At 43.7% G+C, this 18,212-nt stretch overlaps 1 protein-coding gene across 2 annotated transcripts; it reads right to left on the reverse strand.

The window, feature by feature from the left end:
* Positions 1-366: 366 nt before the first annotated feature.
* UTP25 (UTP25 small subunit processome component) lies at positions 367-15,999 on the reverse strand. Of its 2 annotated transcripts, none has more exons than XM_082050004.1 (12): positions 15,871-15,999; positions 14,591-14,630; positions 13,121-13,370; positions 12,144-12,350; positions 9,945-10,033; positions 8,229-8,639; positions 6,557-6,776; positions 4,355-4,557; positions 2,951-3,133; positions 2,193-2,305; positions 1,534-1,779; positions 367-722 (listed from the first exon to the last, which is right to left on the reverse strand). In XM_082050004.1, the coding sequence occupies exons 1-12, from the start codon at positions 15,969-15,971 to the stop codon at positions 476-478; spliced, it is 2,310 nt and encodes a 769-aa protein (XP_081906130.1). In that variant the 5' UTR covers positions 15,972-15,999; the 3' UTR covers positions 367-475. The 2 variants fall into 2 exon arrangements, with proteins under 2 accessions (XP_081906130.1, XP_081906129.1); XM_082050003.1 differs by having other exon boundaries at positions 12,144-12,356.
* Positions 16,000-18,212: the final 2,213 nt, after the last annotated feature.

Consider the following 18,212-nt stretch of genomic DNA (forward strand, 5'->3'; position numbering starts at 1 on the left):
TCCCATTCAGAAATACACTGATGTTGAAGAGGCTTTGTCTGCATCTCCCTTACACAGGCTTACAGAAGAGTGACTACATTTCTTCCCCAAGGTTAAAGGAGAAAGTTGCCTCTGACAAAAGAGAGTGAGTTTGCTACACCTGAAAATGAAGTGCAGCAATCCAATCCAATCCAAAGTAATTTATCACAGTGTCAATCTTTACTGACCATTGAGTTTTTCAATATACAAGAATAGTTCTGGATTGATTTTGTTTCTATACAGAAGAAACCCCCTAGACCTACTTTCTTGAATGACATCCTTTGTTTTTTCTTGAACAGCGTACTGACATATAAAACTTAATACTATATGAACAACTTCAACAGAATATTTAGTAAAAGGGAGTAAAAAGTTTAATACTTTTTTAAAAAGGCAATTATCAGAAAGTGCATTAGGAGTAAAATCCAGGTCTTTCCAGTTGTCCAGTCTGCGATATCGCTTACTCATTTTCTCCTGTAACAAAGAGGTGCACGTTTTTCTTGGACTGTAGCATTTGAGCTGTGCGATCTATGCCAACCACTGCAGCCAATTTCTGAGCATCATACTTGGAGTAGAGCACAGTACAGGTCCAAGTAGCATCCACTGCACTGTCTGTGGCCTTCATCATATTACAAATCTCACTGTAGAAGTGGGAGTAGGTTGGTAACTCATAGAAAATGAGGTTCCTAATGCCTTTTATAGTATACCTGCAGCAGAAAAAAAAAAAAAAAGTAACTCTGTTGCCAATTTTTACAAAGTGTGAATGTTAAAACATCGATCTTCCCTCACTACTTCTAATTTCCATCAACTTCAACGCCCAAGAGCTGTAGCTCAGCTCTATAAACCCTGTGTCACAAAGACAAAACTTAACACAGATGTGGATTAAGGGCAGGGGGGATGGCGGGTCTAATGCTGCCAGGCACTGTGACTTCCTCTGAAGTACAGAACACCACCAAATTCTGCACTATTCAGCCCCTTGGAGTCAGATTTTAAGACAGTGAAGCTTGATCAGACTGAGCCTCATGAAACTTTTAATGTTTGCCAAAACATTTTCTGATAATAAAAAAAAAACTGTTCCACTAGGAAGTTCTAAACGGCTCCAAGTCAGGATGTAGCAAATTTTCCAGGTGGCCTCAGCTTGCTATATTGCATTACTGAACCAATTACATACCCTCTTCCAGAATTTTATGTAATTATTGTGGCACTGATGAACACAAATAAAAGGCACAATGAATCCCATTTTGCAGGCTATATCATCCTGTCCTGACATCAGTGGAACTTGGCAGCCCTCACCTTCTCAAATAAAGCCCTGTGCATACCAAAGTGTCAGAGTCTCTGCAAGAGACTGCTGACAACGCGCAAAAATTTTAAAGCAAATTGAAAAACTCTTACTTCAGTCAAATAAATCCTCAGAAAGATCCAAGAGATTCAAAAAGCAATATAGCCCATCCACAACTAAGGTCAGACTTCCAGAACAGCACACATGCAACTCAAAGGAAAACTTGGTCCACAATTCACCTTTTGTAAAAGTGGAAGCGCTCAGTGAACAATAAAAACTGCTTCTCTCCTTTGAGAAAGAACCGTCTTGCTCTGCAGACACCAGCCTTTTTAGTGTATTCACAAATGTGAGTAAAGTTCAGATCCTCTTTCTTGAAGTAATTTCGAAGGCGCACATAGTCGAAATATGATGGAACGTAAATGAGCGTGTGTGACATGATGGCATCGCGGTACTCAGGCAAGACTTTGTCGATGAAAAACTGAAACCTGGGTTAAGAAAAAATATACGTTTTAACCAGAGTTAACATTTAGCTTTCCAATACTGATATGGCCTCAAACAGGAATATTATCAGATGCAACAGACTACAGAAGATTTTGACTGCATTTTTCCTTATTTAACTTCATAGGATTTTTACATGTGTAGAAGATAAAAGGCAAAGGCTTGGTGCTAGGCAGTCATGGTAGAGATTGGTATTCCTTTGCCAGACTTCATTCTCCAGTACCTTTAGCAAGAAGTTCAGTGTTCCCCTCCACTTGTGCAGAGCCCAGCCTGCATCTGAAAACTAAGGAAGGCGAACATCTGTGGCATAATCGTATTGTGTTCTGCAGGAAACAGCCTGCTCAACTAAACCTAAAATCGCAATCATTAGGACAGAGCAAAATAGTCTGAAACGGAGTACCTTGTATCTATTATAGAAGTTGAACTTTCAGCTTCTAGCCTCCGAAAAACATGAGGAAGCTGGACCACGACGTGGCTAATGGAGCCAATGATGGGGATGTTGCGGACGGCCACCTGCGAGGAGAGAGCAGGATGTTCAGGAAAGCAGCACATCAAAGCCGTGCTCCAGGAGCTTCAGCTCCTAACTCACATCTTCAAGCAGCGCACAAAGCTGTTTTTAAGAAAGCTCAATACAAAACTACACTCACGTATACACACGCCAGATCTGTTAAATCTCTATGATCACTGTGTATGCCCTGAGCTCCATATATTTGAGATTAACAACTAAGGCTTTTACTTTTCCTGTTTCTTTCAAAGTAATAGCAGTTTGTGCTTCTTATACAGTTAAGAGGAAAAAGAAAAAAAAGGAAGCAGGCAAACCCTCCATTTAACAACAAAACAAACAAAGCAAGATAACTTGTGTGTGTCAAATTAAGGAAAAACAGTATCTGTTTTCTGATGTGAACCAGCTACACATGAAAGAAAAGGATCAAATAAGTACTGCTGCAAGAGGGGCCTTCATGTCTTTGGCACAGCATTAGAAATTGTCATTCAGCATCATGAAGATTTAGACTGAAACACTTGGGCGGTGGAAATTACTGGCACACAGTCTTTCTACAACTGAGCTATGGAATTTTTCCACACGCTGGGTTTTCTGTTCCTCTCCCCTCCCTTATGCCAGCATTTAAAAGGCGGCTTTCAGCTCCTACGTGAACTCACCTGCCCCACGTAATTGCAGCAGTGTTTGTTGAAGACAGAGTTGATCTGGGGATCCTGCAGAGCGCTGAACAGCAGCGTCTGGCGGTAGAACCTGGACCAGTTATTGAGATTCAGCATTCGCACTCGGGAAAAGTCGACCCCGTGAGAATCCAGAGGCAGCAGGTTAATGTGCTTCATCAGGTGCTACACGGAGAGACGGAAACACATCGTTACTGACTGACACCCCTGAACCCAGACTGCACGAACCTAACTGCAGTGACAAAGTGGACAGGGATGAGCAATACAGCACAGACTATAAAACAGTAGCGATCTCCCAGAACGTGACTGTCTGGAAGTTATTAAGCACAGCAAGAGTAATTTACTTGATTTCCTGCCACAGAACTGAAAGCTACCATCTCTTTAGTCAGCAGTAACCTTTGCTCCCCTCTTCTCCCAAGGGGCAAGTATAATGGATTTGTTTGCATTAAAGCCAATGTGCCCAAGGTTTCTGAGCTAAAAGAAGTTCAAGTGCAGTTCCCATCCATTCTGGGACAGTCTGGGTGCATGTGAAGAAATTCACCTCATTTTGGCCTCACCGACTGACGCTTAGGACTGGCATCCCTGCCGCTGCATGGCAGGCCGTCGCACCCAAAGGAAAAAATAGCAAAAAGGCTCCAGGACCGATTCCTTGGATACTGTGTAGGCTGACGTGCCTTTCCTGGGACTCCCCGGGAAATAAGACACATTCTGGGCTCATTCAAAATGTACAGTAACATCAGTGTCAAGATGCATGGTCCAGGTACCTCAAAAGTGTTTCTATGTGGAAAAAGCCCCAAAACCTTTCAACCCTGAAAACTTTTATTAACCAAAAGCCAAAAAGCATGGGTACGACTGCATACGAGCCACAATCCCAGAGCAGTATTTTCATTACACTACAGGAAAATCTTCATACTGTTTAGCTTTGGACGTGACTAATGGTTAGTGTCTCCACGGTCAGCGGAGACAGGCACCAACTCCTATTGCTTTCTGAAGGAACCTGAATTAGGCTGTATGGATTCCTCACACGGCTGCAGTCTGACTGAGACACTGGGCAGCCTGACAGCTGGCATATTTTCTCCCAGATGTGATTAAAGGAATCATCATTATCTCATCCTGCAAGATAATTAAAACTGTCCAAAAAACCTTTGATGAAATTTGCCACTAAGGCACCAAATACTAAGAATTATAGAGAACAAGTGCTGAATTCTACCCAAAAGCTGTAGAAAGAATATCTTCGGTATAAGGAAAATATCAGGGTGGAAGGAAGACAAGGAACAAGCCTACATGTCTGGAATCAAGTCAGTAAAAAAATAGCAATACAAAACTAAGTTATCAGACTAATGAGACACACCACAACACAACAATGAATACATTCAGAAAACGCACCAGAACATGTTCCCAATTCTGCATCAGGTAAATATCTGCTTGATCAATTATGAGAATTTCTACTGATGATAGAAAATCAAAATCTCTCTTCTTCTCCCCTTCTGCACCAATAACAGTCCTCATACCCAGGGGAGAGGCAATGATGATATCCGATGAGTAAAACGGTGCGTACAGTCTCATACTCTTTTGAAGAATCGCAACCCCTGTCCAACAAAAACCAACAGTATTTTCTTAGTTAAGGTCAATTATCACCTATATTCTTCCAGCAGGCTCTGTCATAGTAACTCCCCACATCTCCCCGCCCTTAACACATACTAATGATTATAGCTGGACAAAACCAATCTGCCTCAAACTCTTCTTTCCATGAAAAGGGCTTACCTACCCCCAGTTTGACAAGCATTTGGCAGATTTTCATGAAGTTTGGCAAACTCTTTCAGTAGTACTTTCTTCCAGATTTTTCATAGCCTGGACATTTTTTAACTGCAACACATTTTTTTGTTATGTTCTGCTAAAAAGGGGGATGTATTTCTGCAGGATGAAGAACTTAAGGAAAAAAAAAGCAGAAATGATTAACTATTCTCTTCTCCCTAAATCCTAGACTCTGGTCTCTGCCATTAAATACCACAGTAACTGTTACCTTAATCTGTCATGAAAAATTCAGTGCGGACCTCTTGACAATAAAGTGCCTTTATTTACAAGGCCACGACAGTTACTCCGAGAACGTAAAGGAAAAGGTTCTTTGTGTGATGATGACTAAAAGCATAACCAGCCTTGTGGTGGACATGCCAAACTAGTCTATGCATCACTTCTCATGTTAAAGAAAAAAAAAAAAAGGAATTGAAGGCATTTGTTACCTATGTCGTAACTATGTGGCAACATTGCCAGGACTCTGTTTTCTGATCTTAAAAATCCAAGTAGTCCTGGTCAAGCCACCTGCTACTATATGCCCAGCAAAGGTGTCTCTTCAACTTCTCTCCCTCGCTGTCTGAATCCAGCTCTCATGGGCACAGATGAAGACACTTGCAAGAATTTCAAACAGGTATCAACAGGGACCCCTCCTGCTATCTATTTTAATCCAATGATAAAAATTGAAAGAAAAAGAAAGGCACAACTGGTTGAATTTCCAGGAAGAAGGTATCACTTATCACAGTGTACACGCAGTTTAACACCACCAAGTCTTTTTTCTGTTTAAAAATGTGAAGGGGTGGTTTTAGTAAGGCATAACAAACGTGTTTTAAATGAGATCTTTGTGCAGAAGTAGCAGGGTGTGAGGAACAGTAAGAAAGAGTAATTATTCTGCTTCTATGATTTGCTTCTGCAAGTAACAGCATTGAAAGTATTTCTTCGCACCTAGTACGTGGGTCAAACAGACTGTGATATGGGAAAGGATAGAAAGGAAAATTATTATGCTACTGAAAGTAAGATGCTCTTAGCCATAGAGATACTGAGGAAGGGAGAAAGACTTGAGGGGAACCTGCTCGCATCTTCCACTGTATCATCAAATCTCTTGGGATGTCAATTTATCTTTCAAGGGGCAATAATTTCAAAAGCCTCTGATCTGTCAGGTTAAGTTAGAAAAACTGCCCACTCACCATGGCAGCTGCAGGAACTAAGCCACTAGTTAATTCTCCGCATACTGAGTTTACTGAGTTAAAAAAACCATCATGAGATTACAATGTTACGAAATAGTCTTGAATTTGCTGCTTCTCCAACAGTCCTAGTTGCTGGCTACCCCTTTGCTTTCATAAATACCATGGGCACAGGAGAAAACTGCTTTCCTTGCTGCTAAGATTTATTTTTGTTCCAACCACTACTGATTACAAGAAACACCATGAATAGGCTAATTAAACCAAAGAGACTTCTTTTTTAATAACATGAAAGACTTTCCTGCATAATCAAGGCCATCCTCTTTAAAATGAGGTGTGGGCAGTCCTGCTACAATAAAGCAATAATTGCATTTTAAGTGATTCTGAACTTGATGTGAAAATCATTACTGTTGTATTTTATCTTCCTTTTTAAGTTCTGACAAGGCAAAAAAGATTTTCAGAAAAATCCAAGTTGCCAGTGCAAAGCCAGCACGAATATCACAGAGCCTAGAGTCACCAGAAACTTCCAGCACTGATAGCTCCCAGACACTTAGGAAGAACTTGTTACTTCTCAGTTCTTTACAACCTAAAAATCATCCGTTCAGTAGGTCATTACCAATTCTGAAGTGGTCATCAATGTTGCCAGCAAAGACGGCTTCATAATCTTCAGGTCTTTTCAGGTTGGGAGGCTTCTCTTCTGGGTCAGAACCAAATTCCCCTTTGAAACGCTTTTTATTACTTACATCTATTTTTCTTTTGTCATTCACTTCAAGAAGACTGATCAAAATATGCACAATTCGCAAAGCACATTCCCTGAAGGGCACTATCATCAGTACCTGTGTAGATCAACAGTTACAAGACATAAAATATGAACACTCATAGTTAACTGCATGTTAAGAATTTTTTTTTTACTTACAAAACAATTCTGACATAGGGCAAGAAGAGAAGATGCGTTGTGGCACAGTGTGCTCATGAGCAGGTACTGGCCAGCAGCTCAGTTTGGTTCCCCATCTAAACCCAGAGTGTGATGACAGGGGAACTGAAAATTAAACATGTTCTGTTCTTCCTACCCCTGCAAGCAAGCAAGAGCTCCCACAATACACAAACAGGGCCAACAGCTGGCTCCTGGATGGGTGGCAATAGCCTCTGCACAGCACTCTGAAATATAAATATCTAACCAGGAAGACAACACCAAAACCCAACCTTGAAACTCTTCAACAGGTAGTTGGCACCACCAGAGACAGGACAGCCCTAGTTGAATCCATCCGGTTATCAACTCGAAGACGCTGAGAAGCCTTGGTCTGAGGCCATCCTCACTGACTATGATGGGCGGCCTTGACAATGGGACTGGGATTCCCCGAGGTCTCCCAGGTACAGAAAGATCCTTCCATGCAGGCAAGTCCTTACCAGAGCTTAAGGACAAAAAAAAATTCTGGGACATCCCACACTGGGTGACATCCAACACTACCTGCATTAACACTGCAGATCGATGTGGAGGCACCTTTCTGTACAGGTAGGTTTAGAAATGGAAGCAGAAAAAGGTGACATGTCAGTTTGTGGTGATAGGGGGAGAACAACAGAAAAAAGAGCAGTCAAACTCATGGCTCAGCACAGAACCAGGCTGCATGACAAGCCCCTGCTCACTGCTGCTCCTGGGGGATCTGCCCTGCCCACGGCAGACGACTTCCAGACATGATAAAACATGTGGGAAGAGTCCAGGGAGGGCTACAAAGATGATCAGGGGTCTGGAGCACCTTTCTTATGAGGAGAGACAGAGAGCTGGGTCTGTTCAGCCTGGAGAAGAGAAGGCTGAGAGGGGATCTTATTTTATGTTTATAAATATCACAAGGGAGGGTGTCAAGACAATGGACTAGACTCTTTTCAGTGGTGCCCAACCATAGGATGAGGGGCAATGGGCACAGACTGACACATGCAGGTTCCATCTAAACATGAGGAGAAACTACCTTACTTTGAGGGTGCCAGAGCCCTGGAACAGGCTGCCCAGAGAGGTTGTGGAGTCTCCTTCTCTGGAGCCATTCCAGACCTGCCTGGACACATTCCTGTGTGATCTGCTCTGGGTGAACCTGCTTTAGCAGGTGGGTTGGACTGGATGATCTCCAGAGCTCCCTTCCAACCCCAACCATTCTGTGATTCTATGAAAGGCCCAGAAACACATCACCTGTGGACAGTGACAGAAATACTTCTGGATAAACTACCAGGATGTTCACACATCCTGACCAGACACCCAGCGTGGGGATGTGGGAATCCCACTAAGGAAGCTCTTGTACCTTGGGTCTAGTGAGCCCCTGATCCCTGTAGTCATCGCTGTCAGTCCCCGGCTTTTGGTCTCTCCGCTTGGCATTGTTGCTGAGCACCTGGGCATTTGCCTTCAGAACGTGGTTCAAGGCATGCAAGCAGTAAACCTGCCGGATTTCTTCTCCATTTGTTAAAGCATTTCTTTCTGGATAGAACAAGTCCCGGTACGTATTCATGATGCAGAAGAGCTCTCTTTGTAATGGGGTAAAAAAGGGATCATTTGGTTTGTTTGTGGAGGACAGGAACTGTTTATTCACTTTTGGCCAAGTGGATTCTAAAGGCTTGTGGAGATAAAGCTGTTTCACATCAATTTCTTTGTCTGCTTTCAATGTTTTATGTTTCTCCAAAGTGGAAGAAAAAGTTAGTTGACCCAGCCTTGGCCACTGAAAAAAAAAAAAACAACCCAAAATGAGTCATATGTACCAAGCTTAGTATACTTAAAAGCATATCACCACAGCTGCAGCCTAATCAAGTTAATGAAATTTGAGAGATTATCTTTTCATCACACAAGTTGAAACCTTCTTTTCAATACGTGATATCTTCCTTAGAGCCTACCAGGGTAAATAAACTTGTGGTCAGTAGATCTGGAGGTATTTTGCAGTGATGTCTCTATAACTGTCCTCATTTTACAGATAAAATTACCGAAGAAGAGGAAGGAAGTCACTGCTGTCTAACCCATTTAGCAGTTAAGTGGCACAAACCTGGGACAAGATGAGAATCCTGGACTCTATGCTTATAAATCAGCCGCACTGAGGTATGTACTTCGTTTAAAGATTAAAACAAAACCCCACCAGGGACTAATCCAAATTGCAAATTAGTTGCTAAATACAATCTTGTTGGAGTCTCTGATTTCAAGGGCAAAAGCTACCAGTGTAGTAGGGAAAAACTCTAAGCCTTCTGCTATGCAAGTTGTCCCTATCTTTCTCCGTAAAGTAGCTATACCAAGTTAGGCAAAGATATATCACACACTGTTTCAGGTGGCACCAGTATTTTTGGCCACCATATTAAAAAAAAAAATAAAAAAAATAAAAAAAAAAATCACAGCTTTCTCTCTGACTAACCATTGGATATCTTCCAATGAATGTCACCCAGCATATGGCTGACCAGAATGCAAGGCAACCCTCCAAAACAAAATCAGCTGTGAAAAAGTTAGGAAGCAAAGGTTTGTCTAAAAATGAATATTTTGAAAAACAATATTCTCTCTCAAGCAATGAAGTGGTTTTCTGGTATTGTAATTCACCTATTATTTCCAGTATTAACAATATGAGTATTAGATTCCCCCTTACCAGCTTTTAACTGTGCACAGAGACACAGGCATCTCATGGCCACCTCACCATTGAGTTGCAGAGCACAGTCCTGGCATCCCGCTGTACCACTCAGAAACCAGTCCTGGTTCTACCCTGTGTCAAGAGTACTAGACCTGTGGTTTCAGGACTGCAGATCCAACTCTAAAGCTATGGTTTTCAGATGTGTCACCATATCCCTACTTAACAGAGGACTTTGGATTTCAACACTCGCTCAGCCCTAGGTGAAGAAAACACTTCAGCAACAACATATTGATAAAATATTGACAATTCTGGTTCAACAGCTAATAATAACAATTATGAAACTACTTCACTTATATTAAAAAAGAGCTATTCTGATCCAGGCATCTTTAGGAAGTCTGGATGGCTACAGAACACTATTACCTTGCTTTGACTTGAAGTTTTAGGAAGCGTAGATATTTTTCCTACTTCTTTTTCTTGGAGTTCTTTGTCCATGTGTTGTTTAAATGGATCTGTTTATAACAACAACAACAAAATACCCTGAGAACTATTTTAGCTAATACTGGAATCAAGTTTCAGGTTTGCAAATGAGACAAACCGTTTCCATGCTGGTCAGAATCAGTTAAAAGGAGTTATTTCAAAGCACTTGGAGATGAGAGAAAGGATGTCAAATTCTCTCAAGAACACAGAGAACAGATTTGACAGATTGCTTTTAAAAAAAAGAAGCAGCAGCACTTATGGAAGTACTAGAACTTTCAATCACAAAACAAATGTTGGACAGGAAAGCAATACATAGCAGAAAACACTGTGGCAATTTTCTGCCTTAAGCTCTGACACATCCATCCCTTGCAGGTGAAACCGGCTGTCAACAGTAAAGACTGAAGTGAACCTACTGCCCTTCTTAAATTTATAAGCAGTTCTGCCCAGGGCTTTGCATCTTTGGCCGATGATATGAATACAGTTTGTCAAAAAGCAGAGAAAGATTAGGTGGGTTTTGGGGAAATGAGGCAAAGGTTGCATGAAGTGAGAAAAAGTCTCAGTTATCTAACCGCCACTTCTTTTAGGAAAGGACAGAGAGGAAATAAACTGTAAAACCATATTATATTCAATGACATTGCCATGCACAAATCACATGCAAAGCTTATTTTGAAAACCAAGCCCTGTACATTGCTTGCAGCACAGCAGCACTCACTGCTTAAAGAAAACTAATTAGAGAACACTAGTGCTTGCCAAAGGATATCTAGCCTGCATACAAGTTAGTCAGCCAAAAGCTGGGACATTTGCTAATTACGACACTGCGCGAGCATCTTCCCAGCAATGCAAACGAACACGATACCACTGAACTGTAATACACGTTCTCTCTTGAGTTTTACTTATTCCAATATTTGTCAGAGTAGATGCAATAATATGAAGCACTGTCAAGAATTCTATTGACCCCAGCACAAGAGTAAACATCCATCCCCTTTCTGCTATCTTGTTTTCTTATAAATAGCCTATAAATACTTCTTATAAATAGAGCTATAAAGCCACTTCCGAGCTACAGGAACCCACTGAAAAGTAGCACATAATTTACAGGTTGAACAAAGCTGTTAGGGTACTTAGCACGCAGTTGGAGAGCTACAGTTCTCATCAGAATGCAACACCAACAGCATCGCATTCTCATGGTAACAAGAATGAGCTGTTTTTTCTATCACATGGCCCTTTGATGCTTCCACGCATTTCATGTGTCAGCTAGGCTGCCTCCCAGATCTAATGTCAGCTGCTGCTCCAAAATGACAAGCCAGAATCACTAGGGATGCTACAAACTTATTTTTCTCTCCCAAATGATGCCATCTGATATTAAAACCACAGAGCACAAAATAGGAATAGCACTGCCAAGTGCCAGCGTGTGGCATATCCCTGAAAGATCACACACTCAGGCACACAGTTACTTGTACTACACATGGTGGGACGACTCCAGCACTGGAGCTCAGATCGCACCCATCAGCGCGCTGTGGCGTTGAGATCCTGGGCTGCACCCTGCAAAGATACCACACAGATGCTCCACTGGTACCTCATGCCTTCCTGATCTTGGTGCAGTCAGACCCCTCTGCATAACCTTCAAAATGCAGAGAGCACCGAGCATTTGTCTAAATTACTGCAGCTGCTTCAAGCTTCCCAGAATCTCACCTCTAACTCCACTGAGTTGTGAAGGATGCCCTCACAGGTCAGCTTTGTGATTACCTCTTGTGCTGTCTGTGCCAAGAATATCTTCCACAGTCAAGTGCTGGCATCCAGGGCCCTTCATATTACTTTTTAAACTACTGTTAAACCAACAGAACAAGACAGCCCCCTCCATGCGCATTTACGGTTCCTGATATTTCAAGCTTTATTGGTCATAACAGAAATGAGGCACAAATCCCAGTGCACAGGGGCTACAGAGAACAAATGGTTCAGCTACGTGTCTGCATTGGCGTTAAGTGTCCCTTAGGTAACCAGCTCACATGCGGGCAATACAATGAATAATGTAGCGGAAAAATGCAGAAGCTATATAGCATATCATTAGGGTGTTTGACAATTTACACACGTTTACGGGTACTCCTCTAGAGGCAGATCACTACACACAAACATACTGTGTTTTACCTTCTGAAAAGGCTTGTGAAGAATTGCTGTCTCTCTGATCTGCACTGCAATCTCCACTCTCCTCTTCCATGAAATTGGTTTCCAAGCTAAATTCAGATTCGTGTTTCACATCAGTAAACTCCTCAATTACTCCACGACTTGTGTCACAAGAGGTGTCTGCGCCATCAGCCTGCTCCTGACCCAGCGTCGGCTCTGCTGTGTCTGTAGCTGTGACTTGTGAGAGAGAGAAATGGGTTATATTCTCCTGGAAAAGTTACTGTCTGTAGCTAGCTCTTGCTAGCTAGGTTGTTCCCTCTGAGTTACCATATTTTTTCTCCCAATTCTCTACCCAAAAAGATACAAGTGGGCTTTGTATTCTACAGTAAAGACAACTTTTGGCTAGCATGTCAAATGTTACGTAATACAAAACGTGTTACCCCAGAGCAAATTAAAGAAACAACCTATTTGAGGAAAGTAAGTTTTAGTTTCCAAAGACCCCAAATAACAGAAAATAAGAAAAAGTTGCCTCCTCTCCCCCCAAATTTCTTTGCAGACTTCATGAATGAGGATGCCTCGTCATAAGGGAGGAGGTTTCCTTCCGATCTACATATTCTTTCCTCTGCTGCGAGGCAAACCTTCCCCTCCTCTCGGTGGCAGCAGCCAAGCCAGATGCTGTGTGCGAGAACAGCTTGCATCTCCCATGAGTGGGTGAGAACCCCTGGTGTGCTGCTCCATGTGGATTTCCTCTGTGCTGCCGCACAAACAACATCTGAGGAAGCAGCAGCAGGCTGTCTGCCGGAAAATGAGCACAGCTACCCTCTCCCCTGCTAAATCCTTCAGCAGCTGCTGCTCCCACCCACACAGAGGCAACAGCCTCCAAGCCAGAAGAGCACCCAGCCAACAAGCCAGACTGCACCAGGATCCTGGCTAAAAACACAACTTATTTGAACCTTCTAACTGAAACAACATTTACCAAAGCATGGGAAAAGACAAACTACCTTCTTCCCGACCTGGTACATCATTCTTATCTTCTTCACCTCCATCTCCTTCTCCGGTTTCCTGGGACCCTTCGCTGTCCATTTCTGTCTCACTTTCCTCAGCTTCTTCTGACTCACTTTCATCTTCCTCTTCCTCACTCTCAGACTCAGGAGAGGTCTTCAGGGTAGCCAGGAGCTTATGGTACACAGAGACCTGGTCCACTTCAGTCTCTGAATCACTTTCTGCACTCGATTTATCAGAATTCTCAGACTGAAAGGGAAAACACAAGTGTAACAGCAACACCACCACCACTCTATAACAACACTCTATTCAGCAGCAGGTAAATACCCTCACCTCAACTTCCCATGTTATATTTTCCCTCTCCCATCCTACCCTTAAGTAGATGCAATGGAATTTTTCAAAAATCACCATTTTATGCAAATAGTTATGTCTGGCCTCCTTCTTTTAGATTTTGAAAGCACCTTGGTAGACTTAGGGTGAAGTGCCTTGTTCTGCAGTGATCTGACTTAGAGCATCACGAAATTCGGTAGTTTCAGTCTCAGCTGAGTAAGAACATTTAATCTCCACAGACAAGGCATTTATTGAACTGGCACTGGATTTTCCTAAGAAAACCACACACAGAGCAAAAATTGTAGAAGGGCGCACATACAAGGGACAGAGCACACTGAAAATGTTTCTGGCTTTCAAGAAGGTAAGTGAAATAGCCATCAGTTGACAAGAGTCCACTGGGGAGTCAGTCAGGTTTGGCTCAGCTGTAAAGCTCAAAGCTTCAAACAAGCCAGACTCGGAGCCAGTTCTGCCCCAGGCTCACACAAACCAACAACAGTGTGACAGGTTATAGCCAAAATGATAGTGAAACCAGGAGTACAAGCACAGCACCATTTCCTCCTTTCTTAGTTCCTTTCAACTCAAAAAGGGAAAATTAGTAAATATTATATTAATGCACAAAATTGCTAATGGAAACAAATGAAGCAGAATAATTAATTTTTCCAGACTGAAACTTTGAAGTCTTTTATTGATCTGACGATAATGGAGGTTACCAAATCCTGACTGGAGGAAAAGCACTGGCAACCTAAAGCAGAAGAATGAACATTAACATATTTCTTCATTCAATAGAGAACGGAACATCTCTTGACTCGTGCAACACTAAGTTTATTAACATTATTAAAACAGCATAAAGTGCAATTTACTTTTCACTGTGACTAAGCAATATGCAAAAAACCTCAAGAACAGCTATATTATTTCCTGCTGCTTCTGCCCTCTCATGGTATTACAGTTTTGAGTTAAACGCTGTGAAGAACAACTCAGAGCCACACAAAAATCACATTCATTTTTTTTCCTCCTGAATGCAGGTTTTCTAAAGGGAACAACTTGATCAGCCAGAATAACTTGGTAACGTGAAATGCTAAGTGTTTCACTTCACTGAGCTACACAAAGGTGAAAGTAAGGAAGAAATAAAAGTATATTACCAGTTCACAGATTTGAGTTGCTTCTGGTCCTCCAGAAACCCTGAAAAGAAAGCACTGAAAAGTCTTACTCTGTCAATGATGTTATAACAAGAATGAAACAGATGATGGGGAGAAGGAACTGATGAGTCATATGAGTCTTAGAGAAGTTAAAGGAAAGCTTAAAACCAAAGCATCACATACTTCTCCCTAAGAAAACAGACTCAGCACTTACCTTGTGAGGTAACCCCCTCAGGTGATGCTATACTCTGTATGCGAAACTGAAGTGCTCAAGCACTATAACTGAGCAAGAAGTTAAATGTTTTAAAGTAGAACCTGGCTTTAGTTAGAATATGAGGTGTTAAAAGGAATCTAACTACAAGGGTTGCTTGTGCAAAGGTAACCAGAGCACGATCCTGCCTCTAGCACTAAATATTGATCTGTGAAGTGGGAAGGACACATAATCCAGGAAAAACAGCATTAATTAACCGCTGTTGGGACTACAATTCTGCAAACAAGACACCGTACAAGCCGGGCTTAAGCTAACCTCAGCTCCTTCAAAGAGATGCAGAGCCTTGAGCAGGACAGAGTGTCACTACATAGGGTGAGGCACAGGCCAGGGCTCTGCCTTCCATGCCAGCGATACCCGCCAGGAGGGTCCCAGGGTACACACAAATAACAGACCTTAGCACTATTTCCCTGCTATTAAAGGCACGTAATGTTAAACTGAACAAGTGACCTGACAGTGCCTTCCTCGCACATTTCTAAGAGTTCACAGCAGCACCAAGTCACAGAGCGTTTGGACTAAGCAGCTCACTCCTCACGAGTGTACAGGGGGGTCCAGAAGTAGGATGCCCTTTTTGACAGACGGGCACTCTGCACCAACCACGGGTCTCGCCACAGATCTGCAGTGCTGCACCCGCATGGCCTCGGCGAGACCAGAGCGAGGTGTGGAAGGAGCAGGAGTTTAGACAAGCCGTGGGACGGACCCAGGGCCAGAACAGGAGCCCAGCTGACACCCCTCGGCTCTGCCACTGCTCGAGAACACTTTACGACATTTGTTACAAGCAAATCTGAGCTCGGATTTTCTGCTTTCCTCGGTTCTTTCGAGATTTCAAGCTCGGGGGCGGCAGCCGCAGCTCCCCTTCTCCCCTCGGGGGCCCTCGGGCACTACGAGAGAGCGCACCCCTTGTGCAGGCCAGGCCTCAGGCCTGGAGCCCCGGAGCAGCCGCGGTTCCCCGGTTTCCGCGGGGAAGGCACGGCCTGCCGAGGGGCTCGGGGCTCCCGCCCGCCGCCACACTCACTTGTCGTAGAACGGGTGCTCCTCCCCGAACTCCCGCAGGTGCTTCTTCTGCCGCTTGGTCAGGCTGCGCAGCAGCTCCCGCCCGCCCCGCCGCTTCCCCATGCCGCCGCCGCCGCCCGCCCACGTGGGGCGCTCCACGCCGCTTTACGGCACGCTCGTAGCGCCGCTGTCGCGCTGCCGTGCGGCAGGACCGCGCCGGGCCAGGCTCCCAGCGCCCCGCGGCGGTGCCCGCACCCCGGCGCTTCCCGGTGATGCCCGGGGAGGGCGTCGCGCCTCCGGCAGGTGGTTTCAGCCGCGTCTGGGGAAGGCGGGGCTGTGGGTCATGGCTGGAAGCTGCAGACCGGGATGTTCTCGGCAAACCCGAGGTCTGCAGAGCGCCCCGCTCCGCCTTTCCCGTTCCCCGAGCTCCCGGCGCTGCTGCGCCCTCGGGCTCCCCGTAAATCCCCGCAGGACAAAGGGGCTGTGGCCACAGTCCCACGCCGCGGGTGGGTGCCAAGGAAGTACAGATGTGGGGGGTCGCAGAAGGGATTTTGCCTTTCCCTTTGCTCTACATTGACTACAACTGGAAGCTATTTTATATTCTTGGGATAGTATTTTTCCTGCATACATTTGGGGCATCTGCGCAAGCCAGAACTCCACATAAGGGCTCCGATTTCTGCTCTAGAAAGTCACTAAGAGGAAGCTCTGAGCTTTATTCACATTAATAATTTTTAATTCTCACAGCATTATAGATAAATGCAATGTTCAGATCCAGAAGCAGCAATAACCTAAATGCAATCTAACCTACCCATAGACTGATCCTCTGGATTTGAAGGGGAACTCAGCAAATGGCACAGTCAGGTACTGGCACTAGAGCACCTTCCCAAACTGACCCCTGATCTGCAGCACTTTGCCAAAAGCTACACGTTTTTTTCTCAGAAACCCTCTACAATAAGGCTAAAGGAGGAAGAGGAGGCCCAACAGAAGTCACAGAATGGCTGAGGTTGGAAGGAACCTCTGGGGATCATCTAGTCCAGAGGTGTCCCTTCAAAGGGACAACTTCTGTTTCGGGACTGTATAAATGTAATTTCAGGACTGTATAAATAGTTCTAAAATTACATTTGGCCCTTTGAAGGCAACCACGAGGCTGGTGTGACCCCTGAAAATGAGTTTGACACACCTGATCTAGTCAAACCCACCTGCTAAAGCAGGTTCACCCAGAGTAGATTGCACATGAATGCATCCAGGCAGGTTTTGAATGGCTCCAGAGGACACTCCACAACCTCTCTGTGCAGCCTGTTCCAGGGCTCTGGCACTGTCAGTGTAAAGAAGTTTCTCCTTGTCTTTAGATGGAACCTGCTGTGTTCCAGTCTGTTGCCCCTCATCCCATCATTGGGCACCACTGAAAAGCTGCTGGTCCATCCTCTTGACACCCTCCCTTGAGATATTTGTAAACATTGATGAGATCCCCTCTCAGCCTTCTCTTCTCCAGGCTGAACAGACCCAGCTCCCTCAGTCTCTCCTCGTAAGAAAGATGCTCCAGACCCCTCATCATCTTTGTTGCTCCCTGCTGGAGGCTCCCTCCACAGCTTTTCCACAACTCTGTTCTAAATGAAACACAACTGCTAATCACTCCCTTGACTTCAAAATTTTAAACCAAGTTTCTCACTGAACTAGCATTTGGGATGTTACATCACGTGATTTACACTGGAGCTTCTAGTTGCAAGCATGATAACACATCAGTCATACCAGCAATATCTTTTTACAGATTCCCTATGCACCAGCAATAATATTGGAAAGAAAAACAGGGCAAAAAGCCTGAATTATTTGTAATCTGCTCTGCTGACCTAATTCTGTCACCAGCCATGACTAAACCCTGTCAGCAAAAGTCTGCTGCTGCTACCTGTGTATCTTAAGCACTTTCATCTGCATGACATGTTCCAGAGAAACACAGTTTACAAAAGCTGCTTCCTTTATTTTAGAGAACTCTGCTAATCTAAACATAATGCATTCCTCATTGTTACCTCACTGCCTTTATTCTTCTGTCTCATCAGTGCAGCAACTCTCTTTTATGCTCTTCTTCATCCCTAATTTTCTACATCTACTTTTGCCTTTTCCCTTGTGAGATATCATTTTTTCATTTTAGTGTATGTTTTTAATATGAATGAATGTATTACTCACACTCTTTTCCTATCCAAATGCACAAACGGAGACCTAATCTTGAAATCATTTTACTATACATTACTTGGGCAGTGGAAGTTACACTATGGACTGTAGTGTATAGCTTATGAAGTTGAATGTAGATTTGTTTACTATATGCTGTTTTGTAGCATATAATAAAAAGATGCGTAACTCTCAAGACAG

Source organism: Streptopelia decaocto (genome assembly GCF_964273445.1).
Source record: "Streptopelia decaocto genome assembly, chromosome: 3".
Lineage (NCBI taxonomy): Eukaryota > Metazoa > Chordata > Aves > Columbiformes > Columbidae > Streptopelia > Streptopelia decaocto.